At 35.2% G+C, this 16510-nt stretch overlaps 1 protein-coding gene across 1 annotated transcript; it reads right to left on the bottom strand.

The window, feature by feature from the left end:
• Window positions 1-2774: 2774 nt before the first annotated feature.
• On the bottom strand, window positions 2775-4046 carry LOC111881279 (LOB domain-containing protein 29). The gene is made up of 2 exons (XM_023877699.3): window positions 3659-4046; window positions 2775-3531 (listed from the first exon to the last, which is right to left on the bottom strand). The coding sequence occupies exons 1-2, from the start codon at window positions 3935-3937 to the stop codon at window positions 3088-3090; spliced, it is 723 nt and encodes a 240-aa protein (XP_023733467.1). The 5' UTR covers window positions 3938-4046; the 3' UTR covers window positions 2775-3087.
• Between the last annotated feature and the right edge of the window lie 12464 nt (window positions 4047-16510).

Here is a 16510-nt window from a genome sequence, read left to right on the forward strand (position 1 = left end):
AAAATTGTATCTTTAAAATGATAATGGTTTACATCCAACAATATATTAACACTAATAAATTAAGGATAATATGTTAAAAGTAAAAAATATAACTTTATAAGTAGAAGTAAATATAATATTTTAATATTGAAATTTAGTTTATATATAATCAAACTTTAGATTTGATATTTATTTAACCTTATTAACAAATTATAATTATTATTAGAAAAAAATTGAAAAGTAATGAGAGTTTCAAATAAATATGGTGAAAGGAAAAATACATGGGAGTTTCAAATGCATGAAATTGAAGGAAAAATACTAGCTTTATAAGATATATAGATAGATTGCCGAACGATCATTCCGCCCCAAAGAATGTAACATTTCGAACATAATTAATGAGATATTTAAAAAAGGAAAAATTATCAATCCTTGCATAATTAGGGTTTTTTTAGTTAGTAGGAATTATGTGGGTAACGAAGGGCATTGTAATGGTGCATTACAATCACCCTTTGTTTTTTTTTTTTTTTTTCTAGGAGCGGTATATATTTCAACAATTTTGTATATCATTGTGTAATTATACATAAACATTTTGCAGTAATTTATCTACACCAAACTGATAAATAAACCTAAAACAAATTAAAAACATATATAAACCTAATTAAACCAAAAAAAAAAAACATAAACCAAAACCAAATTGACAAATCAATAACAGTACCGAAAAAAAACAAAGAAAAAAGACAGGAGCATCTGAGACATGGGGAGATGACCGATCGATCGAGGAGGAGAGGGCAAAGAATTAAGGGCGAGTGCAAGAGAAGGAGACAAGCATGGATATAGTGCCGTTGAGGGAGGAGCTAGCGATTGGATATCATCACTGAATTAAGGTCTTATCGTTAGGCATAGTGTATATATATATATATATATATATATATATATATATATATATATATATATATATATATTGTAGTGATTATCCTAATCATCCTCCCCTTTAGCACCACTTATTAGATCTTTTTCAAGCCGAGAGCATTGACCTTATTCTTGTCACGCCAGATCCATCCATAGTCCCGGGCTTTATGTTAATCAAATGGATGAAACCTTAATTTAAAGGCACAAATGAGTTGCAATTTTAATGCTTACAGTTTAGTTTTTAAAATCATTGTAACCTTAAAGGGGAAGGATCCATTAAACTAGCTACGACACTGGCAGGCTGGTAAATATGCCTAATACTTGTGGCATATCTAAAGATTTAGAAAGGATACTATATGTCAAATCTCCTGTTCAGAAACTAAACTTATAGAGAAGAATGAGAAAAAACCCTGAATCATGATAGCTTGATGCAGATATGGAATAGCTTGATTATGAATCATCTGAACATATTGATTATAGCTAAAGACTACACAACACCTACAAGCAGCTGGACAAGAACAACAAAATAGAGCTCACTATCCAACATTTAACTGTCCTCTAGGTGGTAATATTTATATATACCTTGAATGTCTTTTTGGTTCAAATCCCTCCGTCTTTCTTCCTCGTCAATTGGAAAAACAACATTAATAGAGAGCTAATTTCAACTTGTCAATAAGTTTCCACGGAGGTTCCATGAACAAGTAGTTAATCAACAATATTTTGATATGTCTGCCTATATATACTGTTAATTAGTAGCTGTATAGTATCATACCTTTGACCCACATATAAGAAATTAGCATGACTGCCAACAAGGATCGATAGCATTCAGCAGAATCGAACCTCAATCATGATGGACACCTCTCATTTTATGAGATTATAGATGAGTATGTGATAATCGTTTAGCTAACAATATATACGTGTGTGCATGTTTGTCTTTCATTTCCCAGTGTTTGCATGCGTGGCAGCTGATTACGGAACTAATTCAGACAAACGCAAAACCCAAAGACTTCTTTATATATATATATATATATATATATATATATATATATATATATATATATATATATATATATATATATATATATATATATATATATATATATATATATATATATATATATATATATATATATATATATATATATAGATATATATATATATATATATACACCTGCTGTTTGTGCCTTTTGTTTATACTTGAAGTTTACGCAGACCCTACGATCAGAAAGGTTGTTGTAGCAGATAACGTTCAAGATTCTCAGACTAAAAGAAATATACATCGTGTGATTGCTTTGAATCAACACCCACATAATAATTAAGCAGCATAACCATGATTGATCAAGATGGTTTCTTTAAGGATCTGAAACACTAAACGAAATATTTCCCATAGATTCATAGAAAACTACCTCTTGAACATCAATATTATTAAACTAAGGGTTTATTAATTTTAGCTAGGTGAAGTTGCACCCTTTAAAACTTTTCCGTGTTGAAATAAAAGTAGAGGTCTTGTATCGTTACTTATTTAGCGTACTGCAGCCCTAAAAAGAAAGAAACGTATACAGATTCAAGGTAGATATCATGAGCGATGTATGCTAGATACATATATACAAACACAAACGCACACACACACAAGACTAAAATGTGGGTGATTAAAGGGCAGAGCAGTCAGTACGCACCTATATATTGCTAGAGCCAACTTCAGCTTTTAAGTGGAAGTTATTAAGAAGTGAAAGTACTTTTTGTAGAGCAGCTAAATCAGGTCTTGACTATAAACCTGGGATTAGCAATTTCTAATTAGTAATTACTCGATGATATTAATATTTAGATTAAAGCTAATTTAAAACTAGGTTACTAAAACATAGCTCACTAAGAAACGTCAGATTTTCTTCTAATCAAGACTTCATAAACTAATATTAAATGAAATCATACCAAAATTACACAAGATCTAAGAACGAAATCAATCATATGGTAGCTTAGGGTTTTCAAACTTAATTATGAACATTTCTAGGGTTTGCTAGCTGGCCTAGTTTATTTTATATAATAATAGGTAGCAAAATGGCATGTCTTGGATACAGGTGGGGGCAAATATCCTCTAGGAATACCAAAATTGACAGAGCAAACAGAAAGTATATATATATATATATATTTAAATATTTTCTAGCTGATCCCAAGCCGATCTTGATTTTCTCATCTGATCAGCTAATGCTGAATACATCCGAAAGCAATTGAGTGAAGATCTTCTGTTTTCTCTTGGAAAAACCATTCTTTGTTATGGCTTATTTGCATGTCCAAAGAATCAATGGAGTAACTTGAACCTTCGTGGAAGCTGGAAAATGACCCATCTTCTTCCTTAAGAAGCGAATTCTGGTTGTGTTGATTTCCCATGAAGTTGAAATTCATGGTCTCATTCAAATTGTTGGTGCTTGAATTTTTATCAAATTGAGATATATTTATGCACGATGATTGTTCCGATTGTTGTAACCAATTCGTCTGGATGTCTTGTGTTGTTGTGTAAGAAGGATGTGGATGTCCTCCGTTTGGTCGATTGTAGTTGGTAGGATAGTTTGAACAACTGGAGCCATTGACTAAGCTTTGAGCTGCCTGCTCTTTTAAAAAAGCTAGTTGGGATTGTAAACTAACCACCTGTTAAACAAAAGCAACAATAATATTAATCAGAACGAAATCTAGCTACATACTATATATATAGCAAAGAATATTAATTAGGGTATGTCATGATTTCGATATATTTAAAAGCAGATTGTATATATACCTGCTGTTGTAGCGCGAAGATATGTGAAACGCAGCCATAAATGGGATCTTGAACCCTAGCTTGAGCTTCATAGGCGATGGTAATGGCTGCTTCACACCGACCACTGACAGGAAGGTGAGCAAGGAGTTTAGAGACATTGCTGGCACCAAATACCCTGTGAATGGCTGCAAAATGGGCAGCACCTTGTTCATGGCAAAAATAAGGGGCAAAAACACAACCCCTTACACATTTCCTTCTTAAGAACTTGCAAGCACCACAAGGAGAGCCTGATCCAGTCATCGTAATTTGACGTTTTCGATTTTATTCTCAAGATAACTTGGTTTTTAAAGTTTTTGACTATGAGATCGATAATTATAATTGGGTTTGTTCTGATCTTGATGCAACCATTATCACCATGTATATAAACACAAGAGGGCGAGGGGGTGGATCATATTGTAATGAATATTTTAACCACAAACGGTTCCCTTAATGGCCTACAGTTTGTATTATTTTATTTCCATGAAAAAAACAAATTTTTTTTTTGAACTCCACCCCAAACCCAACCCCACTCTCCTTTCTGTTTTCCTTAATTTTAATTCTTTTTGTAGAACAGCCTTAGTTTTAATTCTAAATACTCCTTTCCCTATAAGATTCCATTTCAACTCCTAAAGAACAAAAGAGCTACAACAAAGGTGCTCTCCCTTAGATGTTTGACGATAAATGGATCTTTTCTCAGACAACCATGCTAAATAATCTCCTTTTACATACATACATACATACATACATACATACATACATACTTTTTATAGAACTTGGATCCACACACACTCCAATCTAGTCTTGTAACTCATACTATGTCCCACACGAGGACTCTCAACTTCTTTAGAGGTAGTCATCTCACCATACTGCTAAACCAAATTAAAGGCCTATTAGTACATACATACATGTATGTATGTATACATACATACATACATACATACATGGGAAAGAATCCTGGAGGCATCTACTTTTTGGTCATTGTTGGTATTTTGTATCAAGTGAGTGTTTTTACAAGTTTATCCAATGATATATCATATTAACTGGTTTGATGATTCTTAGAACCTAACACGTTCTCATACTTGAACTAGTTGTTGATCTTGAAATGGACATATATATGAGCTACGTGTATACCATAGCTAAGACCTTACCTATATTTCATTCTCAGTGTGATCAAGGGAAATGTAGGTTTTGTCTTAGAATACAAATTAAGGAAGAGAAATTAAATATCCTTTTACTTTTTGTTTCTACCAATCCTCATCTCAATTTAAATAATGACATATGTCACATTAGTATATTAGAATATCATTAAATTTCATTAAATGAGCTTTGAATGTTATACATGTCATCATTTAATTGGTATGAGGATTTGTAGAAACAAAAAATAAGAGAATATTTAATTTCTCATTAAGGAAAACAACCTATAAGATGCATGTATCTAAACTAAAAGGTAGATGGAAATGGAAAAAATCTAGCAAGATTTATCCTGTAGTGGAACTAGGAATGTGATTCATCATTTAGTACATTTAGTACATATATAGGTGCCTAAAGTTAACCTTCTGCGTCCTCATTTCACAGCCCAAACTTCTGATTATCAATCCAATTAGAGTTCCAAATTTACCAGAAACTGTAATATTTATAAATTTACCCAACATAAATCATACTACAGTTAATTTAAGGGGGTATGAAAAGGTCATACCTTTTGATCTCATCGATATAGTACCCTAAACAAGCTGCTTTATGTGTATGGGAAAAATACTATTAAAGTTTTAACAAATGTCAAGAAAATGGATCCTTTTGGACCAAACAACTTATCGGCTAATGTGAATGATTAGCTAGGTTCGTGCCTCAACCATTTTGCTGAGCATTCATAATGAATGGTTCAATGAGATATTTCATTGAGGTGGCAACTAGTAGTTGTCATTCAATAGATCAAACGATAATGTTATGAGATGCCATTTATATTCAATAGAAAGTTCTTTAATTTTTATATAAATATTTAAAATATCTTCTATTAAACTTTGTAGAGTTTAATGCATTGTAAAAAAAAAAAGTTATACTAAACACAAAATGTAAACTCAATGGAGTTGAATATATTATGGATATACTAACAAACACCGGTTGTGTTTGCTACAGTCATACTGGCCTACTCTGTATACCATGGTGCAGAACTTATAAATTGAACATGTAGGATCCACGACATCATAAGTAATCTTTAATTTTGTATTCACGGAATACGTCATGAACATGATCAAAGATGTAGAATTCAATAATTATCAAGTACTAGGTTAGCAGGTGATCAGTTCAATCAATACATAAGAGATTGCCTTTGTACTCATATGCACAGGTATATATGTATTATGTGTGTATATTATATTTATTGACTGATCAGGTATGTGAAAAGAATAAAAAAAAAATATAGGGATCTGTGTTAATCTTGTCTGGACATAAGCTGTTCACTTCTGTCGTATCCAGACGAATACCAAAAAATTAATTATGCACCAAAAAGAACATATTCCATAGCTAAAAGAAACAACAGATAGTGCCACACACCAGAATAGAACACTGGACACCTGACTCAAGGAAGCATGTCGAGAGAGAGAGAGGTACTCCAGTGGATCCAAATCAAAGAGATTGAATTGTTTAAGTGTTTCAGGTGACCGCTTGTCGAGCATTATTGTACGATCTTTTATTAACAAATCTTTATTAGTTTGTCATTAATCATATTCATTCACTTTTCTCTGTCACCCATGGTAGATCACTCTGATACTATCGCTCCAAGGTAGAATATAATAGTTTTTACATTACAAGAGTTGAGCAAAAACGCTCGATCGTTAAGCCTGGGTCACTCAAAATACTTGTGATTGAAAACCTTCCATTCACGTTAAGGAGAGGTTTTAATATAGGTTCAGGATAATTAATTAGTCAACCTGCTACTCTAATCGAGTTATGTAAAATGGTTAATCATAAGGATACCAGAAATGGGGTTCCAATCAGAATCTGATTTTTTTTTTTCTTTTCTTTCTTTTAAATAATTATAGCAGATGACCGGTGTGTAGCTCAATTGGTGCGTCCCAATTTTCATCCCTCTTTTTTAATCGATTGCTGGGTGTGTAGCTCAATCCTAATCTCGTGAAACTCTCCTTTCAAATAAATTTTCAAAATTGAAATTAAAATAAACTCCCCATGAATCTTCGATCATATCAAATCTCTTGACATCCAAAACACAATCCTCTATTTTTAAAATCACTTAATATCTCTTTATTTTTCAAATTAAACTTTGCCAAAAAATGAATCAGTGTGTTGGGATTATATTTTCACTCCAGTTTACACAATTGAGGCCATCAATTTACTCAATTTCATTCTTACCTCAAGCCGAAGCCAAGTTTTTTGTGCTTCCTATAACCTGCTCATGATATTTTTTAGTCTGCTAGCCTGTCATAATTGCAACCCCACTTGTGTAGTTAATTGAACTTGGTACTCAAATTTTCAAAAATGCTTGTGAAGGAGCTATAGATTTATACACATGGACGAATCGTGAAATTTTGTTTGATTTTTAATCGTTACTTGAACCGTTAAGTTTTTAGTTTCTTCTCTTTGATGCATGATTTTGTGCCGTTTATAATCTTTTCTGTCGTCTTACTTATAAAAAGCTAAATCCTGATGATATAATAAGTAAAGAAAATAGTAACAACTGAGAACCCCCCACTATAGAGAGAATGACATGTGCATTTGAAGGGGAAAAAATGAACAGCTGCACATAACCTAATTTTTTGGGGCCTAATTTCATTTATTTATTATATATTTTATATATATTTATTTAAAAATAAAAAACTTATAATAGCAATAAGGGTCCATTTTTTCTAGCTCGTCCTGAGCATTTGATGATATTTAAAATTTCAGGAACGGCCTTAGAGATGAAAACTATTAAATGACATGTTTATTCGGAGAAAAGGAATAGGCCGTGTTTAAAGGAAGAATGAAATTAAGCTGTTGATTGTCCGAAGAAGATTAATAAATCTAACTCAATTAAGGATGTAGAGTTTAGGATGTTGGGTTATGATGATTTCTTAAGCACAAAGCAACATAAACAAACAGATTAACAAGATGAAATCACATGTTGGATTAATGTATCTAAAGTTTTAACAAAATTGGTATAATCTTGATGAATATGAGTAAATTTTTTTTGGGTTACTCTCATAACCAGAAATCACTAGAAATCACTATAAGAGAGAGATTAAATGATTAACTAATATATCAATTAGAAATAATAATAATTAATTAATAATTAATTGGAATTAGTTCAAAATTAATTTAAGATTAATTAGAATTAATTTGAGGTATAATGGTTGAATTATAATTGTTTGATAGTTGAGAAAACGAGAGATTCTAGAACCTCCTAACAGTAGACGGTTTTAGGGCTCATTCAAAAGGGTTGTGGAAGCCTCCTATTGCTGATAAAGAAAATAATTTAAATAAGGTTAAAATATTATTATTTTAATATTCAAATTCGGATTTTCTTTAACTATAAATAAGGAGTCTCATAAGCCACAGTTTGTGTTGTAACCTTTTGTTAGGTGCATTTTATGCACACATTTTGTAGATTTATTTCATAAAAGTGCATTGCATATAGACTTAAACTCATGCACTTTGCATGTTTTCTCAAGATTTTTCATGAGGCAATTTCATTTACACTTTTTTGTGATATTTCAAGGACTTTTGGAGGTAGGATCTTGTTCGAGGAGGTTAATAAGATTTGCGGACAAAATTTCTGGACTTGCGGAGCATCGAGAACGAAGATATCAAAGAAATGAAGATTTTGACTTTTCAGAGATTTACACGGGCCATATAAATGTAAGCCTTGTGTTTACACGAGCTGTGTAAACGTAGATTTCTGAGCATTATACTTTAAAGGCCTGACCAAATTGCGCAGTGTACTTTTATATTTACACGGGCCGTGTAAATGGTATTGTTAATTTACATAGGACGTGTAAATGTGGTCATAAGTTTAATGCAGTTTTTCCTTTTTCTAAAAAGATGCAACCCATTCCATTAGAAGTTGAGTCGATTTTAGGAGTTCTGGAGGCGATTTTCTGGAGGATTTGGAAGACAATTAATACTTGGAAACACTTGGGTTTCATTTGGATTTCAAATTGTAAGACTCTAACTTTAATTTCTAGATTTGTGTTTTGTTCTAGTCATGTGTGGCTAGAACCCTAGACTCTCCAACTTCTTGTATTGACTATTACATGTGACTTCAAGCATGTCACTTGATGTTTGTTTTTAAATGCTATCTAGTGAATTTGATTTTGTTTTAATTGAAAGTTTCATTTAAATTCTAGTTCTTTTTGGCCAATCGAGTTAGGGTTGAATCATTCAAGCTATCTATTATGCAAAATCTGTAATTGTTTTGTAAAATGGAACAAGTAACAAGCACTAAATCGAACTATTTACAAAGATTCTAGTGTAAATCAAATTCACATATTCTTACACTCCCGAGCTTATGAGGAGTATTAAATGTTGTTGGTAAAATTCACACAAAGTACAATGCAATCTTTCCACCTAACTCTAAGAGCTTGTTTAGATTACAATTAAAAAAGAGCCTATTTTGATTGATTAAAATGGTGAATGAGAATTACTAGAGCTTGTTAGCATTTCCAAGTACCAACTTACATAGAATTAAACAAATATCATTTCATATTTTGAATCACATTGCTAATTAGTCTTGCATAGAGTTGGGGTATTTACAAACTTTGAATTCACTTCACTTAATCAATTGCTTAATTATTATTTCAGTTCTTTGTTTGAATCATTGCATTTAAATCCCCCTCTTTCGTGATCACATTTGTACCTTACGCAAAAAAGGTATAATCATTCGTCTTGTGTCTTTGTGGATTGACCCTGCTTACATTGTATTACATTTTTAGTGCAAAGTAACAGTGTTCTAGGAGTCATTTTGTACCCCTTTATTTTGTTGGGTTTGACACACCTGACAAATTGGCGCCATTGCGGGGGATACAGTGTTACTAATTGTTTATGCCTAGATTTTTCCTTACAAGTACACCATTTCCAATTGATTCGTAGATAGAGAAGATTGCAAAGAAGTTAAGGAAACAAGCCAAGCTTCGTAAGAAGCAACTGGGCTTCGAGACTTCTTCATCATCTAACCCTCCAGTCATCAACATTTGGGAGGACATACCTCTCTCAAGTGTATCCGCATCCGAAACAGAAAGTCTATCACTCTCATCTCAACCAACCTCACCCAAAAGTACCACTCCACCCTCTCACCTACTTATAGTATCCCAAATACTACACCCACAGAAACTTCAACCACTACTCATACAATGGGAGATAACCATGAAGGGAATCCACCTCGAAATCCACCGCCTGAGCAAACCCATCATCAATGGTCGAGAAAAGAAGTTACACAACAACCTCTTTGTATCACATATCCGATAGCCACAAATCTTGAACTTAAATCTAGACTCATCCACCTACTCCCTACCTTTAGAGGCTTGAAAAATGAAGATCCCCACAAGTTTCTGATAAAATTTCATGTTGTGTGTGTGGGCATGAAGCAACACAATGTCACTGAGGATCAAATCAAGCTTAGGGCATTTCCCTTCGCGGTGCAAGGTGCAACAAAAGACTGGCTCTATGACCTCCCACCGGGGACGGTTACTACTTGGGTAGATCTTGCACAACTCTTTTTGGACAAACACTTCCCAGAAATGAAAGCTTCAGCCCTACGGAGGGAAATCATTGGAATCAAGCAACATAAGAGGGAAGCTTTTCACACATATTAGGAGAGATTCAAGAAACTTTGTGCCCGATGTCCAAAGCATGGAATCACCGAATACCAGCTCCTCCAATACTTCATTGAAGGCATGAATCCAATGGAAATAAGGCTTCTTAATGCCTCCAGTGGCGGATCTTTACCCGACAAGACTCCTACAAAAATCCGCAACTTAATCAAGAACATGGCTGAAGATTCAAAGCATTCAAGCCATGATGAAGAATGGTACACGGATGCACCTCGAGGTGTAAAAGAAGTCCAAACTCCTCAAATTGAAGCTCAATTGTTCGAGCTTATAAAAGTGGTTATGATGTTAGCTAAAGACAAAGGTATGCAGCCCACACCCCTCCCTTGCGATATTTGCACTCAAGTGGGGCACCCAACCAACATGTGCCCTCAACTTCAAGATGAAGATTATGAAGAAGCGAAAGTCATGGGAGGTTATTCTGGGTCAAACCAGAGAGGATATGAGCAGCCACGGGGTGATCAGAGATGGAAGAATAATCAAGGCTAGGGAGGAAATCAAAATGGAGGTTATCAACAAAGACCACCATTTCCTCAATATCAATAAAGACTGCCCTTTCAACCTCAAAATTTCCAACCTAGGCCACCACAACAACCACACCCACAAGCGGGTTCATCAAGTATGTTATTGGAGGATATTGTAAAAATCCTTGCTACTAGCACTCAAGGTTTCCAACAAGAAACCAAGGCTAGCATAAAAAGCTTGGAGCAACAGGTGTCACAACTTGCTCGATCCATGAGTAGAATGGAATCACAAGGCAAGCTACCATCCCAAACCGAGAAGAACCCGAAACATAATGCATTTGCCATTACTTTGAGAGGAGGAAAAAGCTATGAAGGCCCAAGGATTCCGGATGTAGAAGAGGAATAGAAGAAGATTGAGGTAGAAGATGCTGTCAAAGAAGAGGAAAGGAAAAATACTTCAAAGTCAAAGAAGCCAAAAGATACCGAAGTGAAAGTAACTCTAGCACCATTTCCTTCAATATTAACAAGTACAAAAAGAGAACGAGAAGATGATGAGATCATGGCTATGTTCCGGAAGGTTAAAATCAACATTCCCCTTTTAGATGTTATTACACAAATTCCTAGATATACTAAGTTCCTTAAGGAACTTTGCACATCTAAGAAAAAGCTTAAAGGAAATCAAACGGTAAAAATTGGGGATAACATTTCAGCCGTGTTACAAAAATGGCTACCAAAGAAATGCAAGGATCTGGGTGTATTCACGGTTCCTTGTAAAATGGGTAACCTTTTTGTGCCACGTGTCATGCTCGATCTTGGAGCATCAATTAATGTTTTACCTTATTCAAGCTATAAAAAAATGGGAAGCGGACCTCTAATCGAAACCAGAGTCATAATTCAACTTGCCGATCGGTCTTTGGTACACCCAAAAGGTGTATTGGAGGGCGTATTAGTGCAAGTCAATGAACTTGTGTTTCCTATAGATTTTTATGTGCTTGATATGGGAGATGATGACCAAACCTCAAGTTTCATACTTTTAGGTAGACCATTTTTAAAAATAGCAAGAACAAAAATTGATGTCTACAATGGTACACTGTCTATGAAATTTGATGGGGGGAAGTGATTAACTTCAATATCTATGAAGCAATGAGGTATACAAGTGATGTTCATTGTATAAATTTTGTTGATGTGATTCAACCTTTGACTGAAAAGTGTTTTGAGTGGACTAACTATGATTCTTTGGAGTTAGTTTTGAGCAGAATTTTTGATAACAATTTAGTCAAAGAAATTGCAGCAAATTTCAAGCTTGATGAGGAATTACTAGAGATTGTGGAGTTCATGGAAGAGAGGAAGAAAATGAGGTATGATAATACCAAGTTGAAATTGCCCATTTCTAACACAAAACATCTTCCTTCTGTTGTGCAGGCACCAAAGCTAGAATTGAAGACTCTTCTTAAGCATTTGAAGTATCCATATCTTGAAGAAGAAGAGACACTGCCTGTTATTATCTCTAATAAGTTGTCCAAAGAAGAAGAAAATAAGTTGGTGAATTTGTTGAAAGAGTATAAGAAGGCTATTGGGTGGATGATTGCTGACATAAAGGGGTTGAGTCCTTCCTTATGTATGCATAATATTCTCATGGAGGAAGACTTCAAACCAACTAGACAGGCACAAAGAAGACTGAATCCGCCAATGATGGAGGTAGTAAAGAAAGAAATCATGAAGCTATTAGATGCAGGTATGATCTACCCTATCTCTGATAGCGAATGGGTGAGCCCCGTTTAGGTAGTCCCGAAAAAGCTGGGGTCATAGTAGTAAAAAATGTTGAGGGAGAATTGGTGCCAACCCGTGTGCAAAATGGGTGGCGAGTTTGTATTGACTATAGGAAGTTGAATGCTTGAAAAAGAAATGACCATTCCCCCTGCCATTTATTGACCAAATGTTAGAGAGATTGGCGGGTAAATCCCATTACTATTGTATAGAGGGTTTCTCGGACTTTCATCAAATTCAGGTAGCCCCGAAAGATCAAGAAAAAACCACATTCACTTGTCACTTTAGCACATTTGCTTATAGGCGTATGCCTTTTGTTCTATGTAATGCACCCGCAACATTTTAGAGATGCATGGTGAGCATTTTTTCTAAATATGTTGAAAGCATCATCGAAATTTTCATGGATGATTTCATGGTTTACGGAAACTCATTTGATGAATGTTTGATCAATTTAACAAAATTTTTGCAAATGTGCATTGACACAGAGCTTGTGCTTAACTATGAAAAATGTCATTTCATGATGGACAAGGGATTGATTTTAGGTCATATAGTGTCCCAAAAGGCTTGGAAGTTGACAAAGCCAAGATTGAAATTATTAAAAGTCTCCCTTACCCGAAAAATGTTCAGGAAGTTCATTCGTTTCTTGGCCATGCAGGTTTCTATCGGCGGTCCATAAAAGATTTCTCAAAGATTACAGTGCCGATGTGTCCAATACTCCAAAAAGATGTTGAATTTGAGTTTACTCAACCATGCAAATACGCTTTTGATCGTTTGGAAGTTTTACTCACTTCCGCTCCAATCATCCAACCACCTAATTAGGATCTCCCGTTCGAGATCATGTGTGAAGCGAGCAATACTGCGTTTGGGGCGGTGTTGCGAAAAAAGTGGACCGAGATAACCATGTCATTTATTATGCATCCAAGAATTTGGATAGTGCTCAAAACACTACACCACAACAGAGAACGAGTTGTTAGCGATTGTCTTTGCATTAGAGAAATTCTGATAGTACCTCCTTGAGCCCAAAGTGATCATATATTCGGACCATGCAACTATAAAGCATTTACTACTCAAGAAAGATTTGAAGCAGAGGTTGATACGGTGGATGTTGCTTATGTAGGAGATTGATATAGAAATCAAAGATAAAACTGGGAAAGAGAATTTGGTCGTGGACCATCTTAGTCGGATTATGCCACCCGAAGACACCACACCAATCTATGACACATTCTCGGATGAGCATTTGTTCGTTATCATGGAAGCTCCATGGTATGCGGACATTGTCAATTATTTGGTCACAAATCAGTTTCCCCTTGGAATCCACACATTGGTAAAAGGACAAAATCAAGAAGGAGGCGAAAATGTATGTATGGGATGAGCCGTATCTTTGGAAGTATTGCGCAGACCAAATGATCCGAAGATGTGTTGAGCAAGAAGAGGTACAATCCATCCTTAACTTTGTCATACCTATGCTTATGGAGGTCATTTTGGACCCCAAAGGACAGCTAGAAAAGTTCTATAAAGCGGATTTTATTGGCCCACCATTTTTCATGATTTTTATGTGCTATGTACACATTGCGATAAGTGCTAAAAATCCGTGTACTTAAGTTCTAGGAATCAAATGCCCCTCACCCCCATCTTGGTTTGTGAGATATTTGATGTGTAGGGTATTGACTTTATGGGACCATTTCCTCCCTCTTTTGGTTGTACATATATTATGTTGGCAGTGGACTATGTGTCCAAATGGGCGGAGGCCAAAGCCACCGGTACTAATGATTCCAAAGTTGCTGTGGATTTCCTAAAAGCACAAAATTTCTCCCAATTTGGCACTCCAAAAGCTTTGATAAGTGATCGCCGGACTTATTTTTGCAACCGAATGCTTGAAGCCATCTTGAAAAGGTATAGGGTGACTCATAAAGTCTCAACAACATATCATCCCCAAACAAATAGGCAAGCAGAGGTTTCCAATAGGAAAATCAAAGAAAATTTTGAGAAAACAATCAATCCAAACCGTAAGGATTGGAGTATAAGGTTGGATGATGCCTTATGGGCGTACCCCACTGCTTTTAAAACTCCCATTGGTATGTGTGACATCCCCAAAATCTCGGCCAGAAAAGACCGATTTTCATTTATGCTTTTAAAATAATTTCAGAGTAAATCCTTTTGATTTGAAAGAGTTGCGGAATTTGTTCCCCAAAACAAAACGTGATAAAACAATGTTTACCAAAGCATTTCATAAAAGAAATGTATTTTCGTTATATAACCAAAACTCGGGATGTCATGTTCCGATACAGACCATAAAGCATAAACGATAACATTACAAGGCATTCAACAAATATATACATATACATACTTGTAAACAAAACAACTTGATGGTTCATCCATCTTATGCCCTTGCGCCACTTCCTGTAATACAAATAAAACTGAGTGGGTCAGGCTTGGGAGCCTGGTGAGCATATAGGGTTTTCAACCCACAATAAATAATTATATTTAATTCCACCAACCAACAATAACCCAATTACCCATTCCCGTTATTCTCACTTTACATCCCTAAGACAACTGACATAAGGGACCTAGTCTTAGAATATTTCATCGGGGCGACAACACATACTTCGGGGGTTCCTCAGCAATATAAGTCAAATAAGGCAACCATGAGGGGGATGGAGTACAGCGAATGAACACCCAAGTTCATTAACACCTACAGGTGGTGAGCCTGCTAGTGTTCCACATGACTGTCTAGAAAAGTCTGTGGTCATCATCTAAACTCCGCTAGATGACTGAATCAAAACAACAACGAGGCCTCTCATCTGTTTATTACACACCAACTATCTACCCATGTTCTACCCAACATATTAGTAGATAAGAATATACATTTTTATACATAGTTTAAAAAAAACTATATAGCATGCTTTAATCAATACATATTCCACATAACAGATGAGGCACACACACATACCACGTATTTCATAGAAAACAAATCAGATCTATGAGATAGAAGAGGGTGAATATACATTCACACATATAACACAAAATATACACATAACACGTATTTCGTATAAAATACTTTATAATTATGCATTAGAAGAAAGTAACCACACACTCACTTGATCAGAAGATGATCGGACATCACTACGGCTTATAGAAGTAGTATTCTTTGGCAGATCTGGAAGATCTTCACAAAAAACCGGACTCCTCGCGGGCAGAGCTTCGGCTCAGGAATCGCACTTCTCAGGATCTTCGGGGCTTCGGGACTTGCTTCAGGGCTCGGGAATGATACCGGGGCTTCAGGATAATTCTTGCATGAAAAACGATGCAAAACGGGAGAGAGAAGAGAGAAAAAGAGCAAATGAGCCGGCTGCCCTCGCATCCTATTTATATTAGGCTGGAGCCTCGGAGTACGCTGGGCGTACAGCAGTACGCGGGGCGTACGCGTCCGAATCGTCATGGCATGCGTCATCCGAAGAACTCAAGTGCGAGGGACGTCACGCTTCGCTGTACGTTGGGCGTACTTCGGATGAGTCCGATGACTCCCCTTCGGATAATACCAGATTTTATAATTAATTTTAAATATTAATTATTTAATAAACTTCGGAAATGCATATCTTCTTCATACGAACTCCGTTTTCGACGTTCTTTATATCCACGCATAGGTGAGACTACGCTCTACAAATTTCGTTTAGACTCCGTCGGCTAATTTTGACTTTATTTTTGTTAATTATTTTTAGTAGGACGGGACAGAAAAACTTCGTTATAAATTCATAACTTCTTCGTTTGACGTTCGTTCTCGCCTA

Source organism: Lactuca sativa, chromosome 9, assembly GCF_002870075.4.
Source record: "Lactuca sativa cultivar Salinas chromosome 9, Lsat_Salinas_v11, whole genome shotgun sequence".
NCBI lineage: Eukaryota > Viridiplantae > Streptophyta > Magnoliopsida > Asterales > Asteraceae > Lactuca > Lactuca sativa.